At 38.4% G+C, this 14,668-nt stretch overlaps 1 protein-coding gene across 1 annotated transcript in view; it reads right to left on the bottom strand.

Annotated features, from left to right (window-relative positions):
- celf5a (cugbp, Elav-like family member 5a) overlaps positions 1 to 13,414 on the bottom strand; it is a 289,807-nt gene extending 276,393 nt beyond the window's left edge. The window contains exon 1 of the mRNA XM_036586607.1: positions 12,893 to 13,414. Within this exon, the coding sequence (XP_036442500.1) occupies positions 12,893 to 13,253 (361 nt within the window). The 5' untranslated portion in view covers positions 13,254 to 13,414. The remainder of the gene's footprint in view (positions 1 to 12,892) is intronic.
- Between the last annotated feature and the right edge of the window lie 1,254 nt (positions 13,415 to 14,668).

Below are 14,668 nucleotides of genomic sequence, written 5' to 3' on the forward strand. Positions count from 1 at the left end.
TCAATCTGAAGAACGCTTTAACGATGCAAAGGCTTCTTTGAGTGCCCTAGTTAACACCAAATAACATGTATGTTGCTTTATTTTCTTTCTGTCTGCCTTGAGAGCCTGGTGGGGGGTTGGGGGTCTGGGGGATTTAAACCTTTCTGTTGTTATTCTTTTCTTCATTCTTGTTGTGCTTGATGTTGTTATTCATAATATATAAATAATTGATCATAAAAAGTAAAAGAATGTCAGTGTGTGTGTATAAAGTAGGGCTGTGATTATTCATTATTTTACTAATCATGCAATTTATTGATCATTTTACCAATAAATCATATAATCATAATGAAAAATGTTTTAAAAAGGCCAAATAATTAAAGTGGTACTTAACTAAACAACAATAAATCATGAATTGCCTTTCAAAATTTCCAGTATTTTGAGACCATTTTGGTCTTTTGGGATATTTTTTCACTAAAACCTGGAAATAAACAATAAAAAGGTGTACAATTTTAAAAACCTTGAGAGAGAATTTTAGAAAAATTATGATAAGTGAAATAAAGAAGAAATTTTCAGAATCCTGCACTGCTACTAGGTGATTTTTCATGTTTTAGCATGTTTGTAGCGTTGACCATGTTGAGGCTTTTGCAGAAAAAGGTAAATTTTTTATTTTTGGCTGATGTCTTCCTTTGAAACACTTACTTAGATGACCATCAGTTGAATTCGATCTACTCATGAGAGGCTTTTGCACAAACTTTGGAGTCCAGCTTTAGAGCATACTGTCACTAAAGGAAAAAGAGGACATAGCAAATGAAAAATGAGAAATTTTGAAATTCATGTAAATATTTAAAAGATCCTATTTTTCCCTTAATTCGTTATGCTGATAATATAATTTGTAATAAAAAAAAACTTTGCATTAAATTACGACAGAATGCAAAAAGAAGTGTTTGCTTTAGACTTTTGCACTATAAATACATAGAGAGTGATGTGTCTACCAGCCTCTGTTTTTACTGTAAGAGAGAACAGTATGAGAATCATCATCCACACTGCCAACTAATCACTGCTGATTCATCAAGAAAGTCAACGATTATTTTTTAATCAAGTGTTCATCAGCCCTGTCATAAAACTTTGTACAGAATATGAGCGTGAAGAGTGCAACCAGTAACCACGAGTGGAGAGAGTGAGATTCTGAAAACATGTCATGTGAAAATGTCCAGCAAAAGTTATTTTTACTGTGGCTTCAGTCTGAGAGTTACTGATATAGCAGGACCAAGTTTGGGTCATTTTTAGGAAGCCTCAAATGTCCAGACATGTCCAGTTCCAACAGGTGACATTTCCTAATGTGCTTACGGCACAACCAGCCAAACAGCCACCGCTAATCAAAAAGAACGACTGAGAGAATGCTGGGAAGGAAAGGAAGGATGTGCAAAATAAAGCTATGGACAACAGAGGAGCTCTCTCTCTCTCCTTCTCTCACTCACATTTCTTTCTTTCTTTCGTTCTTCCCCTCCTTCTTCCCTTCTCTCTCTCTCTTCCATTCTGTCTTTATCGTGCTCTGATCCTTCTGCCTTTCTCTCTCTAATACTCTCTCCTTTTTTCTTTCTCCCCTCCTTCTTTATTTCTCCCTCTATTTTGCTCTCTCCCATCCTCCATCTCTCTCGCTCTTTGTTTTCTCTCTATTTCTCTCCTCCACTAGTCTTTCTTTCTCTCCCCCTCACATTTTGTCTTCCTCTCCTTCTATTTCTCTCCTCCTCGTTTGTCTCTTTTTCTTCTGTCCTTTTTTTTATTCTCACTCTTTCCCTTCCCATCCATCTTTTGTTTTCTCCCCCTCTGCTTCTGTCTCTCTCCTCTTTCCTTAACCTCTTTCTGTTTTGTCTCTCCTTCTCTCTTTCTCCATCTCCTTTTCTTTCTTCCTTTCTCCCCCTCCTTCTGTCTTTCCTTCACTCTCTCCCTTTTCCCTCTTCTTCTGTCTTTTTCTTTCTCTTTTGTTCTCCCCCTTCTGTCTCTCCCTCTCCTTCTTTCTCTCTCTTCTTCTCTCTCTCTCTTTCCCTCTTGCTTTTTCTTTCTGTTTCTCTTCCCCTCCTTCTATATTTCTTTCTCTCTCTCCCTCCTTTTGTCTTCCTCGCTCTCTCTCTCCTTCTATCTCTTTCTCTCTCGCTGTTGACATATTAAAAGTACAGTAAAAGTCTTTCTCTCTCGCTCTTTTTCTCTCACACAATCTCTCTTTCCTGAACTGTGAAAAATGTATACACATAAAATATCCATACACAGTGCATACGTACACATACATACTGTGGACTAACACTTTCTCTCTCTTTCCTTCTATCTCTCACTCACCCACCCCACCCCACCACTTCTACAGTCTTCAGGGGGGACGGCTGGCAGCACAGTGGTGATGTCATGCCAGCAGTGCAGCGATGGCAGCTTAACCTATTTTCGGAAATACCACAGATTCCTATTTTTAGCCCTGCTGAGCAGCGTTCCTTTCAAACACATCCCTGACGGGTGACACAAAGAACACTAATAATATTCCTCTCCATTTCACTCCTCATCCATCTCTTTTTCTATCACAGTTTTCATTCTAATCATAGCAATGAAAACAGCAATAATGATTATAGGATATGCAACCCTACAACAAGCTATAGTGCCATTGTACTGCAACATTATTGCTTATTACAATACGCATTACAATCTGCTAAGAATGCATCCAGATACAGTATTGTGCAAAAGTCGGAGATCATCCTTTGTTTAGTTAATTTTTCTTGAAATATTTCTAAATAAATAAGCAGTACTTAAAGGTTTCATCTTTGAGAGAGAGGAGAAAATCAAGCTCCATTTTTTATTCAAATCTGAAAAAATCCACAGGTGTTCCTGTCAATCCTTCCACTGTGAGAAGACAACTCAGCACTATGGGTCTGAAAGGATGTGGAGCTGTCAAGAAGCTCTTACTGAGAAAAGGAAATGGACAAAAAAAGAACATCTGCAAATCAAACAAAGAAGCTGCTGGCGTCCTCAGAACAATGGACTGACCACCCCAGAGGCCACTGGATGGGATTGGGAATACTGGTATTAAGACGCAGAAAATGCAACCAACTTCCAAGACTGAACTTTGGAGGTGTGGAAGAATATCCCCGCAGATTTCTTTGAAAAACTGAAAGCAAGTGTTCTAAAAAGAAGCTGTAATATAATGAAGTGTGGACACTGAAAAAAATGAAAAAAAAAATATATTTAGTTGTTGAGCTTTCTGTGTATTTTCTGTTAAATCTGTTTTGTCTGACACTGAAAATGAATAACTTGTACTTGATTTGAGAGTCTGATTTGAGTGGAAATGAAATAAATGAAGTGTGGTCTTTGAACTTTGCACAGTACTGTATGCCTCAGTAATATACACAAGACACCATGACACATACAACACATATTTACACGTGCAAAGTACAAAAACATCTGTGCAAAGAACCAGAAATGTGACATGGTTACAGATAAACCTGCATTTTGTTGCTTTTAATAATACAAAAACTCAACAATACATTTCGACTAGAGCAGATGGTGAAGGAGTCATTCTATCAATAATAATAACAGCTTTATTCACAAAGACCTTTTTAAACCAGTGGCAGTTCAACAGAAATAGAAGAAATTAAAGTTGAGTTTCACTTCTTGACTTCTTCTATCATAGATACTGTTCAGTAACAGTGATATAAAGAAAGAATATTAATATAAACCATATAAAGAAATAACCTGGATCAAATTAAAAAGACAAATATTGAAAGAACTTTAATTAAAAGCTAAATTAAAGAGGTACATTTTCAAATGTTTCTTTAAAGTGTACTAAGTTTGACTCTAATAAAAGATGGAATTCCACAGTAACAGAATAAGTCTCGCCACGTTGTGTATAAATCACAGAAGGTATTTGCAGAAGGCCGGTATTTGCGGATCTAAGATCACATGTGGGGAACATAAAGAGACATTCTGTGAGGTACGCAGGTGCTTTAAGGCCATTTAGAGCTTTAAAAACTAATAAAAGATGTGATATGAGCTCTCCTTTTTGTTTCTGTTAGGATCTGTGCCTCTGTGTTTGGTAGTTGTAGAGGATGTGTTGTTTTCTAAGGAAGACCAGTAAAAAGAGCTTTACAAATGCATGAACAGGTTTCTCTTCGTTGCTTTGAGATAGAAAAGGCCGGACGTTAGCAATATTTCTCAAATTTATTAACTGTGTTTACATGCAGGACAAAACAGAGATCAGAGCCTAAAATTATATTAAATTCATCCTTTTCACAATGGCTAAACTGGATATTTGTTGATGCTTATTTGTTCCAGAATTCAAACATCTCCAGAGGCAGATCAGAGTGTTATTATTACTATGTTTCCATTCAAAGCAGCGCTATGTAACATTTGGAGATTTGGAGACCTCTCTGGTGGAAATGTGTAACTGCACACAACGTGTGGAGGAACATGTTGATGAATCTGATGATTGGAAGCTGAAGGAGTATTCAAAGAGAACTCAGTCAAACTTGGTGCAGAACGTGTCTTCTGAGGATGTGGATGTATTATCTACTATTGTCATATCTTCATCTGTGTGATGTTGATTTTGCATTTGAGACCTAGGCATCAAGCTGGACCCTCTTTTTGAGTCTGTGTCTATGACGCTAATACGCAAAGATGTATGACGTGGATTGACTCCTGACTCAGTAACACTACTTCTTTCAGTTTTAACAAAAAAAACAACTTACATAGCGAAAAAAAATATGAATTAATGCATATTGTTTGGTTTATATTCACTTGGTTCTAAGTGGCGCCTTCTGAAAACATTTTAGAGAAGGGACTGAGAATAGCCTTCCCATTATTTGCTTTCAAAAGTTACAATGCATCTTGCTAGCTGATGTACTGTCGACAAAGACTACCATGGGCTGTCTAAGCTATATACATTTAGAACTGGCTAATTGTGTACTGCTGATGGTTGGATGCTGATTTGGTTTACTAAGTGACCATTTAAATCACAGAGAACCTTCTCAGCATTCTCGGTCCAGAGGTCTGTGTCATGACACAGTACTTTTTGCTTACCCAGCTTACTTTGAGCTTATTTCAATTTAACCCTGGTGTTGCTTTTTTACTATTATAAATGGTTTACTTTCTACATATTTAGTTAGCATGATTGCTTTTTCTTCTCTGGCGACTCCTCCTCATTTTTCACAAGGTTGGCTGTTTGTCATAAATGTAACATTCTCATGTAATCACAACCAGAGCATCCAAACCTGGATTAATGGAGAAAGTTGTTAACTGCTGTTGTGTAACTGTGTTTGTTAAGGTTTGTGAAGCTGCAGCTAAGCCTGTCTAAGTTGAACCTGCTTCATTAGACAGACCCTAGATTAACTACTTTGTGTACCTGCCAAAACAAATGATTAACACATTAACATTAACAACACCACAAAAAACATTTTTATCTTCAATCTTTTTCTCCTCTTTTTCTTTTACATCTAGATGCATACATTCTTTCCTGAGACATGGTTAACCCCTTAAAAGGCCAGAACTTGTGAGTGGACCCAAAGTTTTATTACATACTTCTATAATCTAAGAATAGCTTAGCCGGTTTGCATTGGAGTCCCTGTAGTTACTGAATAATAAGCCTACATTTTTAAGGGGTTAAACAGCTGCTTTTTTCCCTCACTCAAGCATCTTAGACAACATAATAGTACAGTAATAACTTAGATCCCCTTGTGGCCACAGGGCCCTAAGCAGCTGCTCATCTCGCTTATTAGGTAGAGCTGGCACTGTCTAATGAAAGCAATAAGGATGTTAGCATCTAGAAATACCACCAGTAATAGTTGCTTGTTAGCAGTACTAGCAGTACAATTTCAGTTAGTCTTATCCTGGCACCTTTTTTGCAACAGTGATTATGCTCCACATCTGCCCAGCCTGCCCTTCCAACCCCGCACCTTCCCTTCATATTAATCCCTTTGTTTTCTCTCCTCCTCCTCTGCCAGAGCGGATTTGCCTCTGAACCTGCCTGTAAGAGTCGGGCACCTTCCGATTAAAGCCACCATTTGTTTTCTCTCGCTCTGACAATCACTCCATCTCTCTGTCTGTTCATCTGTTGTGCTTAGCCTCCTGCCTGCCTTTCATTTCTCTCCTGTCCGGTTCGGGGGCGAAAGAGTGAGAGAGAGAAAGAGAGAGAGAGTGTTACATTTGTCACCGTTCGCTGACTGACACATAATGACACACCATGCCCCCCTTCACAAAAACACTGGGGTCCTAACGAAAGGCCGATCAATATTACTCTCGTCTCCTGCCATTACACAGAAGCATTACAAGGTTTCTCACTGAATTTCTGAATTTGTATTTTTCCACTGAAGGTAAAGAATCCCTCGGTGGACTTCTCAATCCACGTACGCGTCTCTCTTCATCAAAGACTTTCTCTCGCAAGACTTCTTATGAATCAGCTCAAAATTGCAAGTGATTATCACGAAACACTACAGCAGTATCTCCTCAGTGCTGCTGTCAATTTGTTTTCCTCACTACAAATGCATCTCTTGCTGATGGAGCTTTAAAAAAAAACACAGCATTTAAATTGGTCAGCGTTTCGCTTGTTCATTTCTTTTAATCTTCACCTCGTTCACCTCCTTCCTTTTTTCCTTTTGTCATTTTCTCCGCTCTCATTACCTCTCGAAATAGGCAAAACAGAAGCTCACAGTGGAGCACAGATAGTGTCTGTTCCTCTCCTATGGAATGACTCAAGAAAAAACAGAGAGCCGGAAATGGCGTTTGTTCCAGAATTTCTGGTCTTAGGCAGATCTGTCTATGCCTGGCTTGATGCAAAATTATTGCAATCTAGTTGCCATGACAATGTGATCTGCCAACAGCCATAAAACTATCAAAACTGATGTCAGTGGAAATTAGCGCAGCAAAATAACTTGCCACAGTTTGGGATATTTCAAGATGGTTATCAACCCTTGAGCAACTGAACAAATTGCATGCATGTGGCCTACAAATTTCCCTGTTATTATACAGACAGTACAAAAAGGTTTAGTATCTCAACTTTCATTTTTTTTTCATATTTTTCAAAAGAGTAGCTTTGGTATACATACTAATTCATGCATAGCCAGACACAAACAAAATAATCAGCATACACTGCTGTTCAAAAGTTTGGAATCACTTTTCATATTAATAACTGCTATTATTTCATTCAATAATAACTTATACAAGGAACACTGGCATACTATAAACTAGACAGAAAGCAATTGTAAATGATTTATTCAATATTTCAATACAAATTTCCTGGAAGCATCAAGAAGGTATTGCGTATTCTTGACCTTTGATATCCTTGAGATTTTATCATCACTTTCCAATGTGTTACATCCTAGATATTAATTCTATTTTTAAAACTTCATTCTCAAATTTTATATTTTTCTCAATAATCGAATCATCTACAGCTCTGTTCATCATTCTGGACACATTCCTTAATTTTGTACAGTTTTTTAAAAATTAGTTATATTAAGCTGTAAAGTAGCATCATGATAAAATAATTTTGTACATCTATTTTCAACAAGTTGATTTCATATTATTAAAATGATTCCAAACTTTTGAATGGCAGTGCACATTCAGAAAAACCATTTATTCAAGGTTCTGATAAGAAGATCTAATTTACAAAGCGGTGTCGAAAAGGAAAAGTGCTTTTAGTTAAAAAATATATAATTTGTATTTCAAAGGATGCAACAACACAAGGCATCTTACTGAATCAAATTGAATTGTATTGTATCAAAGTATCGTGACTAGCATGTTAGCTTGTGGCTAGTGCACTGGCTTAGGGATAACTTAAGCTTGAAGCTAGAGTCTTAGATTGGGATGTTGTAAAGCACAGCCTTTGTATCTTTGTAACTTTGAATGCTCTAATAAACTGAAAATGGAAACATTAGCATATTAAAGGGCCCACATCCAGTATTTTTCTTATCTTTTATCATCTGAGGTCCTCTTATAACACTTTATATACCAAAAACAGTCATGATTCATTAATTCTATTATGCTGTACTCTGAGTAAGTGAATATTTAAATGTGTGGGTTTTTGTGACATCACAAAAACAGCGAATTCACAGTGACTATTTTGCAGCTTGGTTTCAAAACAGTTGTATGCAAAAACCTACACATTTACATATCTACCTTTACAGCCTTCAGCATAGCTGAATTAATTACGACTAATGAGTGTTAACTCTAACAATGTTTACATGCTACAAGTGAGAAAAATTCAGTTTCTATGAAATGGGTCCTTTAACTTAACTCACATTTTTTAGCCACTCCTTATCGAGATACCACTGTGTCATACTGAATCAAATTCAGATTTTTGTGGTTTACATCTCTAGTATTTTCCCATCCTGTTCAGAAATCCACATATCCAAAGGGTCAATCCAATATTCTTGGATGCCACATACAAACGAATGACTACAGCCGCCAAAACCTCAACGGTTCTTGCCGCAGAAGTAAGTCTATTTGAAAGAAGCTAACGAGACCTCAGTGCACAGGTCATATGAAAAGATCACCGCTCACAACAACGATCACTGGCCAAGCAGAGAGGAACTCATCCCGGAGCTCAGGAGCTCAGGCCCATGGCTCCTGTCAAGGGAGCCGCTGAGGTATTGCATTTTTCACGATGAAGCCCCAATTGCATAATACACACATCTGGTTGCTATGGCTGCTTCACTCTGTCTTCCTCATTCAAGTCAATCAAATGAATAAGACGGCCAGTAAATATTTCATTTGACAATCTAGTTGGTGTCCGAGAAGGTAATGTTCTTCTATAAGAACCTTGACATTGCTGCTGTCAAATCAGAACCTTCCTTTTTTTTTAGAACATTAAAATAACACCAGCAGCCCCTTACACTGTGTGACCATTTCATGATGAGTGGACTAACAGATATGCTCCAAAATGATATGGTATAAAATCTTGTGGCATTAAAGGAACACTCCAGCCTTTTAATGCAATAAGATTAAAAATGCAGCCATCGTTACATCTGTTCTAAACATGCTTACTCACATCATGCAGCAATTCAGATTCTCTAGAGTGAGATTTACTGCTTTAAAGACTAGAAAACCCCCTTATGATGATGTATGCTGAAGGTGGGAAGAACCACTGAAAGACTGCTTTTGGGTGAATTGCTTTAATTTTTTTCTATTAGCAGGTGAATGCAAGAGGAAAGCAGACAGCTAACACTACTGCTAGGAAGCTGAATATCTTATGGCAGCCATGTAACTGTAACATGTCTTCAAATCATCATTCCAGTGGAGAGAAAGAATTACTCAAATGTCAGAAGTAACTTATCTGATAAACGGGACAACATGCTAAAAGCTAAATTTAGTGAGGCAGCTGGTTATAAATACTTTTCCTCAGTTTGACTTTTTTCTCTGAATGAAGGTGGAAAAACTTCCATTTTTTGCTGAATAACAATCAAATCACTGTTTTCTTTACAATTTTGTTCACTAATCGAGTCAATCTTGGTTGTATTTATCAGCCTATACATCAGTGGCTAGACTAGCAGTCAGGATTGGTTAACACCACGGTGATTTCCAATGGTTGAATAATGTGTTTTTGTAATGCATACTGAGCGAACATTAAAGAAAGAAAACATGAAATCGATATAAAATCATGAAACAGGTCAAACCAATGAGGCTGAGGGATGCAATGCTGCACTACAGTGTACAATGTAACACTGCAGATGACATTAGACTTTAGCTTAATTACATTAAAGTTAAAAACACTGGAAACAGTCTGATGCTAATAGATATACAACCAGTACTGTAGGCAAACAGAGAGAAGCAGCTAGCAAAACCAACTAGACAAATACATTTTATATATATTTTATAGCAATAGGCCTAAAGCTGAAGGACAGTAGGCTGAATAGTGACACATGACCATGAACCTCGTATCTGAATATGGCTCCTGACAGGAAACTCCACGTACAGCCATAAACCAAACGTGCTAAGAGTCACTTCTTCTAAAGAGAAACTCAAACTGCAGTTACATATGAGAAACTAAGGCCAATTCTACAATAACCATACTGTACATAGACACACAAGCTGCTTTAAGCTCAGAACAACTGCATATGCAAGCCACTGCAGAGGTCACCTATCAGAGAGAGGTTTAAAAAAATAAAACTAACATTTATTAGGTCATTTCTTTGATTTATTGTGAAGGGCTTTCCAGGAATATTTCTGCACCGGTTATAAAGACATTAACACCTTGATCCCCATGACATTAGCTTAATGCTGATATTCCACTCCAGCAGATATGACTATTCGTAATGTCAGTCGTCCAGCATCTCATCTAGCATTGCAGACCACATATGCATACGCTTGTGGTGGCAATTCCAAAAATTAAGGTAAAACAATGTAGTAAAGCATCAACAATCTACTTGCACTGCATGCAACAGGCAAGTAAAAATAATGAACATTTTGCTTTATACCAGCATTTCTACTCTGCAGAATCCAAAAACTCACACATCCACACAATTGATAGATAAAAATTCAATATACAAACTTTAATTAAGTGCTATGGGAGTATTAGACTTTGAGTGATCAATCCTGAAATGTCGTGGGGGTGAATGCTAACTATTAATACCAATCAAGGGACAATAATTGCCCCCGGGTTGGCATTGAACAGCATTAGTCACATTAAATTCTGCAGAGTAACCAGACCAGAGCCCATTTTAATTGGGAAAAGCAGGCTGTGTTAAGGGACACAGCGGCCGATCCAAGGGACCGAGGCCTCAGACAATAACTACAGTCTCTAATCCTCTTCAGTCGAGTCATTATGGTCATGCCTTATTATCACGCCTAACAAACTAATTCCATGTTTTCCTGCGTGAATTAGCAGCGCTGAGATGCACTCCCCTTCCGAAACGTGTCCTCTACATTTGATCCCCTTAGTGAGCAGATCCCCTTAAAACACAAGTTGATGACAAAAAAAGAAGATTTAAAGCTTGTGCTTTAACAAATCACAAATTTTCTTTAGGGATGTTTGTAAAGACAGTGCACAGAATGTACGTTAGGAAATGAGCTGGCCTTGTATGTCTTGCATTTGGTCATATTTGAGTCTTAAATGAGCTATGAAAGAGTGCCGTGAATAGGATTAGGCTTCAGTAAGCTTTTGCAAGCTAATAGCAAAGCAGGCGTGAATTGATTCACAGCTGAAAAGAGGAAACTAGCTTTACTTAAAGGGTGAAACTTGGATGTTCGTTGACTCAAAAGCTACTTAATTCATCATAACACTGAGCCCACTGTGGACTGTAGGCTTTTTATAGTAGCTTATGAGACATGTAACAAGGCCATCACCTTTGGCCTGCAAGTGAGCTCCATTTATAGTAAAACTCAAGCACAGAAGATATTTGATGTGAAATATTATCTACGTTACAATTTTTTTAAAAGGGAAATTCCAACTTTGTAAAAATTTCTGTATAATTCAACCATTTCGATAAATAACATCATTCAGAGTGGTTTGGTGTGAGATCTGTTCTAAAGAAACTAATAGTCAGAAATGTTCACAATGGTGGTGATAGGAATCAGATGTCTGAAGTGTTTAACGTGCCTGAAAGCTACCTGACAAAGTTATTACATAAAAAGGTTTCAAATCCACTGCCTGATACCTAAGACATTGTTTTATGAGTTTTTATTAGTTTTGACCTAAAACATACTTTAAAACACATTCAAGGCAAGGAGGAGAGGTAGGGTGCAGGGTGTTGTTAGGATAATTACCCCCCCAAAACACACACACACACATATATGTATCTATATATGTATGTATTTACAATTTCATACAAAAAACTCAGAAGTCACGTGTAGATTCACTGATGATTCTGGATAGTAAATAAACTGGCTAAATTTGTATTGCAGACATCACAACCCCTGGTTCCTATCACCAGTGCTGTAAAGCAATCCAAGGTGGGTAGGTTTCTTTACAATTAACCCTTTTACTTATTAAATCACTCTGAATGGTTTTGTTTACATCCCAACAATCGAATCACGCAGAAATAATAAAAAAAGATCGGTGGATTTCCCTTCTTACGGTAGACTTTGGAGTCAACTAGCAAAAGATCACCAGTGGACGCGTACAGAACCGCTGTTTTTTCTCCACCCGTCTTCCGATAAGCCCCGCCTCCTACGCGCTTGCATTGGCTAGTTGTACCTATCGAATTCGCAGACCGGTGAGAATGAACTACTAGCCAATCCTAGCGCAGGACGCGCGACTCTATCAGCCAATCCTAGCTCAGGGAGGCGTGGCTTTCCGGAATGCGAGTGGGGAAAAAAAAGAACGCGGATCGCGTTTACGTTCCAAAACACTGTATTACCAAGAAACGTGTCAGCTGTGCGCGAGCGGTTCCTACAGTGAGGCGCGAGGCAGGCTCAGTGAGATGAATAAATGATGTTTCCCTCATCGCAACATCGCAAAAGGCTCTTAAAAAATACATCTCTTCTAACCCATCTTTGCCCCAGTTCCGGAGAAAGAGTCAGAAAACACGTTCAAATGGACACAGATTGAAGCTAAAAAGAGACCCTTTTGTGTAGCTGTGACAGCGCGTTCGTCATTTAACACGAACTCTTAATATAACGTAGGCTAATAATTATATCAGCATTGTAGTAGCAAAGTGTCAAGTCTCACACACTGAATGACAAATTTAAGAATTATGAAGTTTCAAACTAAAACAACCACAAAATGATGCTAATTTCCAAATAACTGCGTAGGTCAGTAACAGAATGGCTATCATAACGCTGTGCAATAACAGCTGCCAAACCCAGAAAAAATCCCACAATGCTCAGATTATTAGTATGTGCATGTAATATAATAACAAGCAACTGTTTACAATAGATAGACTCAGTAGTAAGTAGACTGGTAAACAATGCTGGCGGGGGGGGGCGAGGGGGGGATCTGAAGCTTTACCTTTGTGCATGCCGGTGTATCGGTCCTTTAACACTGTCAATTCGTGGATTTTCCCAAACTGTTCGAACAGGGGTTTCAGGTCTTTTTCCTCTAGGTTCCGCGGTATTTGCCCGATAAAGAGTTTTATGGCGTCTTGGTCTTTCATGGTGCCGTTCTCCGGATGAATGGAGATGGGTTCTGACCCGTTCATGGGTTTGGGGAATGGGGTCTGGGCGCCCTGGTGCTGGTGCGGGAGAGGGAGGAGTGGATGTTGGGTCGGTGAAGCCCCGGGTCCGGTGGAGAGCAGGCTGGAGTGAGCGGGATGGGGCTGCTGGGGGGGAGGCTGCTGCCGTCTTGTCTCAGTCTGAGCGAATCTGGCCATTCTGAGCAGGGGGAGCAGACTGGATAGTAATAATGACAGCACACACACACGCACGCACGCACGCGCTCACACACATATACACACACACTGAGAGGAGCGCAAGCACTCAGCTGGAAACCCAGGCTCACTTTCTAGCCCGACACACATCACACACACACACACACACACACACACACACACACACAACAAGCGAAAGGGGGAGGGGGAGAGGCGCGAGACGCACGTTCAGCTACTCTTGAGCGACACCACATGGTGACAGAGTGGCATTGCAATACAGACCCAGACTGCACATTTTAAAAGGGCTCATATGGTTCTTCAAGGATTACTCAGTAAAGACAATGGTTGAGTTTATAACTATGAGTTATATGTAGAACCATTTCATGCTTCAGTGGTTCTTTGCATGGTGAAATGGTTCTTCAGATTGTTAGAGAATGTGTTGTATATTGTTTCATGGTTGAAAATGGTTCTACACAGCTCCAAAACGGGTTCTGCTACTATTACAGTGCCAAGCTTGTAACAACAGAAAAATCCTTTTTGGTGCTATATAATATACAATGCATTCTTCATCTGAGGAACCATTTCACCATGCAAAGAATCATTCAAGCATGGAACGGTTCTATATAGAATGCAATAGAACCCATGCCTTTACTAAAGAACCCATGAAATGTGTGAACATTTTTCTAATATTTTCATTTTTTCCTCACGAAGACCAGTTTTAACAATTATATGAGTGCTGAAAATTCTTAAGGGTTAAGAACAGTTTATAAGCTGTGAATATCAGCCAAATACCTACATAGATCCATAATAAAATGGTAATAATTGTGTGCAAAAACAGCTGACAAACCTTCAATACACACAATGCTTGGATTATTAAGATACATGATAAAAAGTAACTGCACTGTTTACAATAAAATATTTTTTCTCCCTTACGACCAGTTGTTCTTTTTTACACAGCCATTTTCCCTTTATCCCTAGAACTGAACAGGCTGTTAATGTTACTGTGCCTTTAAGGATAATATATGTAAATGAGCTCTGGTCTGATTGGCTGCCTTGTATTGTGCTTCATTTTAAAAGCAGTCCAGACTGAAACATTCCTTATAAGTTCCACATGAGCGGATGAGGCAGAACTGATGTAATCTGAATAGGTCGCAACACTAAAACCCACTGCACCTTAAGTCCCATTTTCTTGTTGACCGTATCAACTGAGGAGCAAATGGTATGTTCAGAAGCTGTGTTTTTATACTATATCAAACTCTTTCATATAAATAAAATAAGACAAAAAATATTCCACAATATGGGCCATTTAAAAGAATGGTTCTGAAAAAAAAAAATGTATATCTCACATGCCACAAATAACAGTAACAGAACAGCCAGTATGTGTTTGGTGTCCTAATGTTTCTTTTTTAGCTTTTGCA

This window comes from Colossoma macropomum, unplaced genomic scaffold, assembly GCF_904425465.1.
Source record: "Colossoma macropomum unplaced genomic scaffold, Colossoma_macropomum, whole genome shotgun sequence".
In the NCBI taxonomy this organism is placed as follows: domain Eukaryota; kingdom Metazoa; phylum Chordata; class Actinopteri; order Characiformes; family Serrasalmidae; genus Colossoma; species Colossoma macropomum.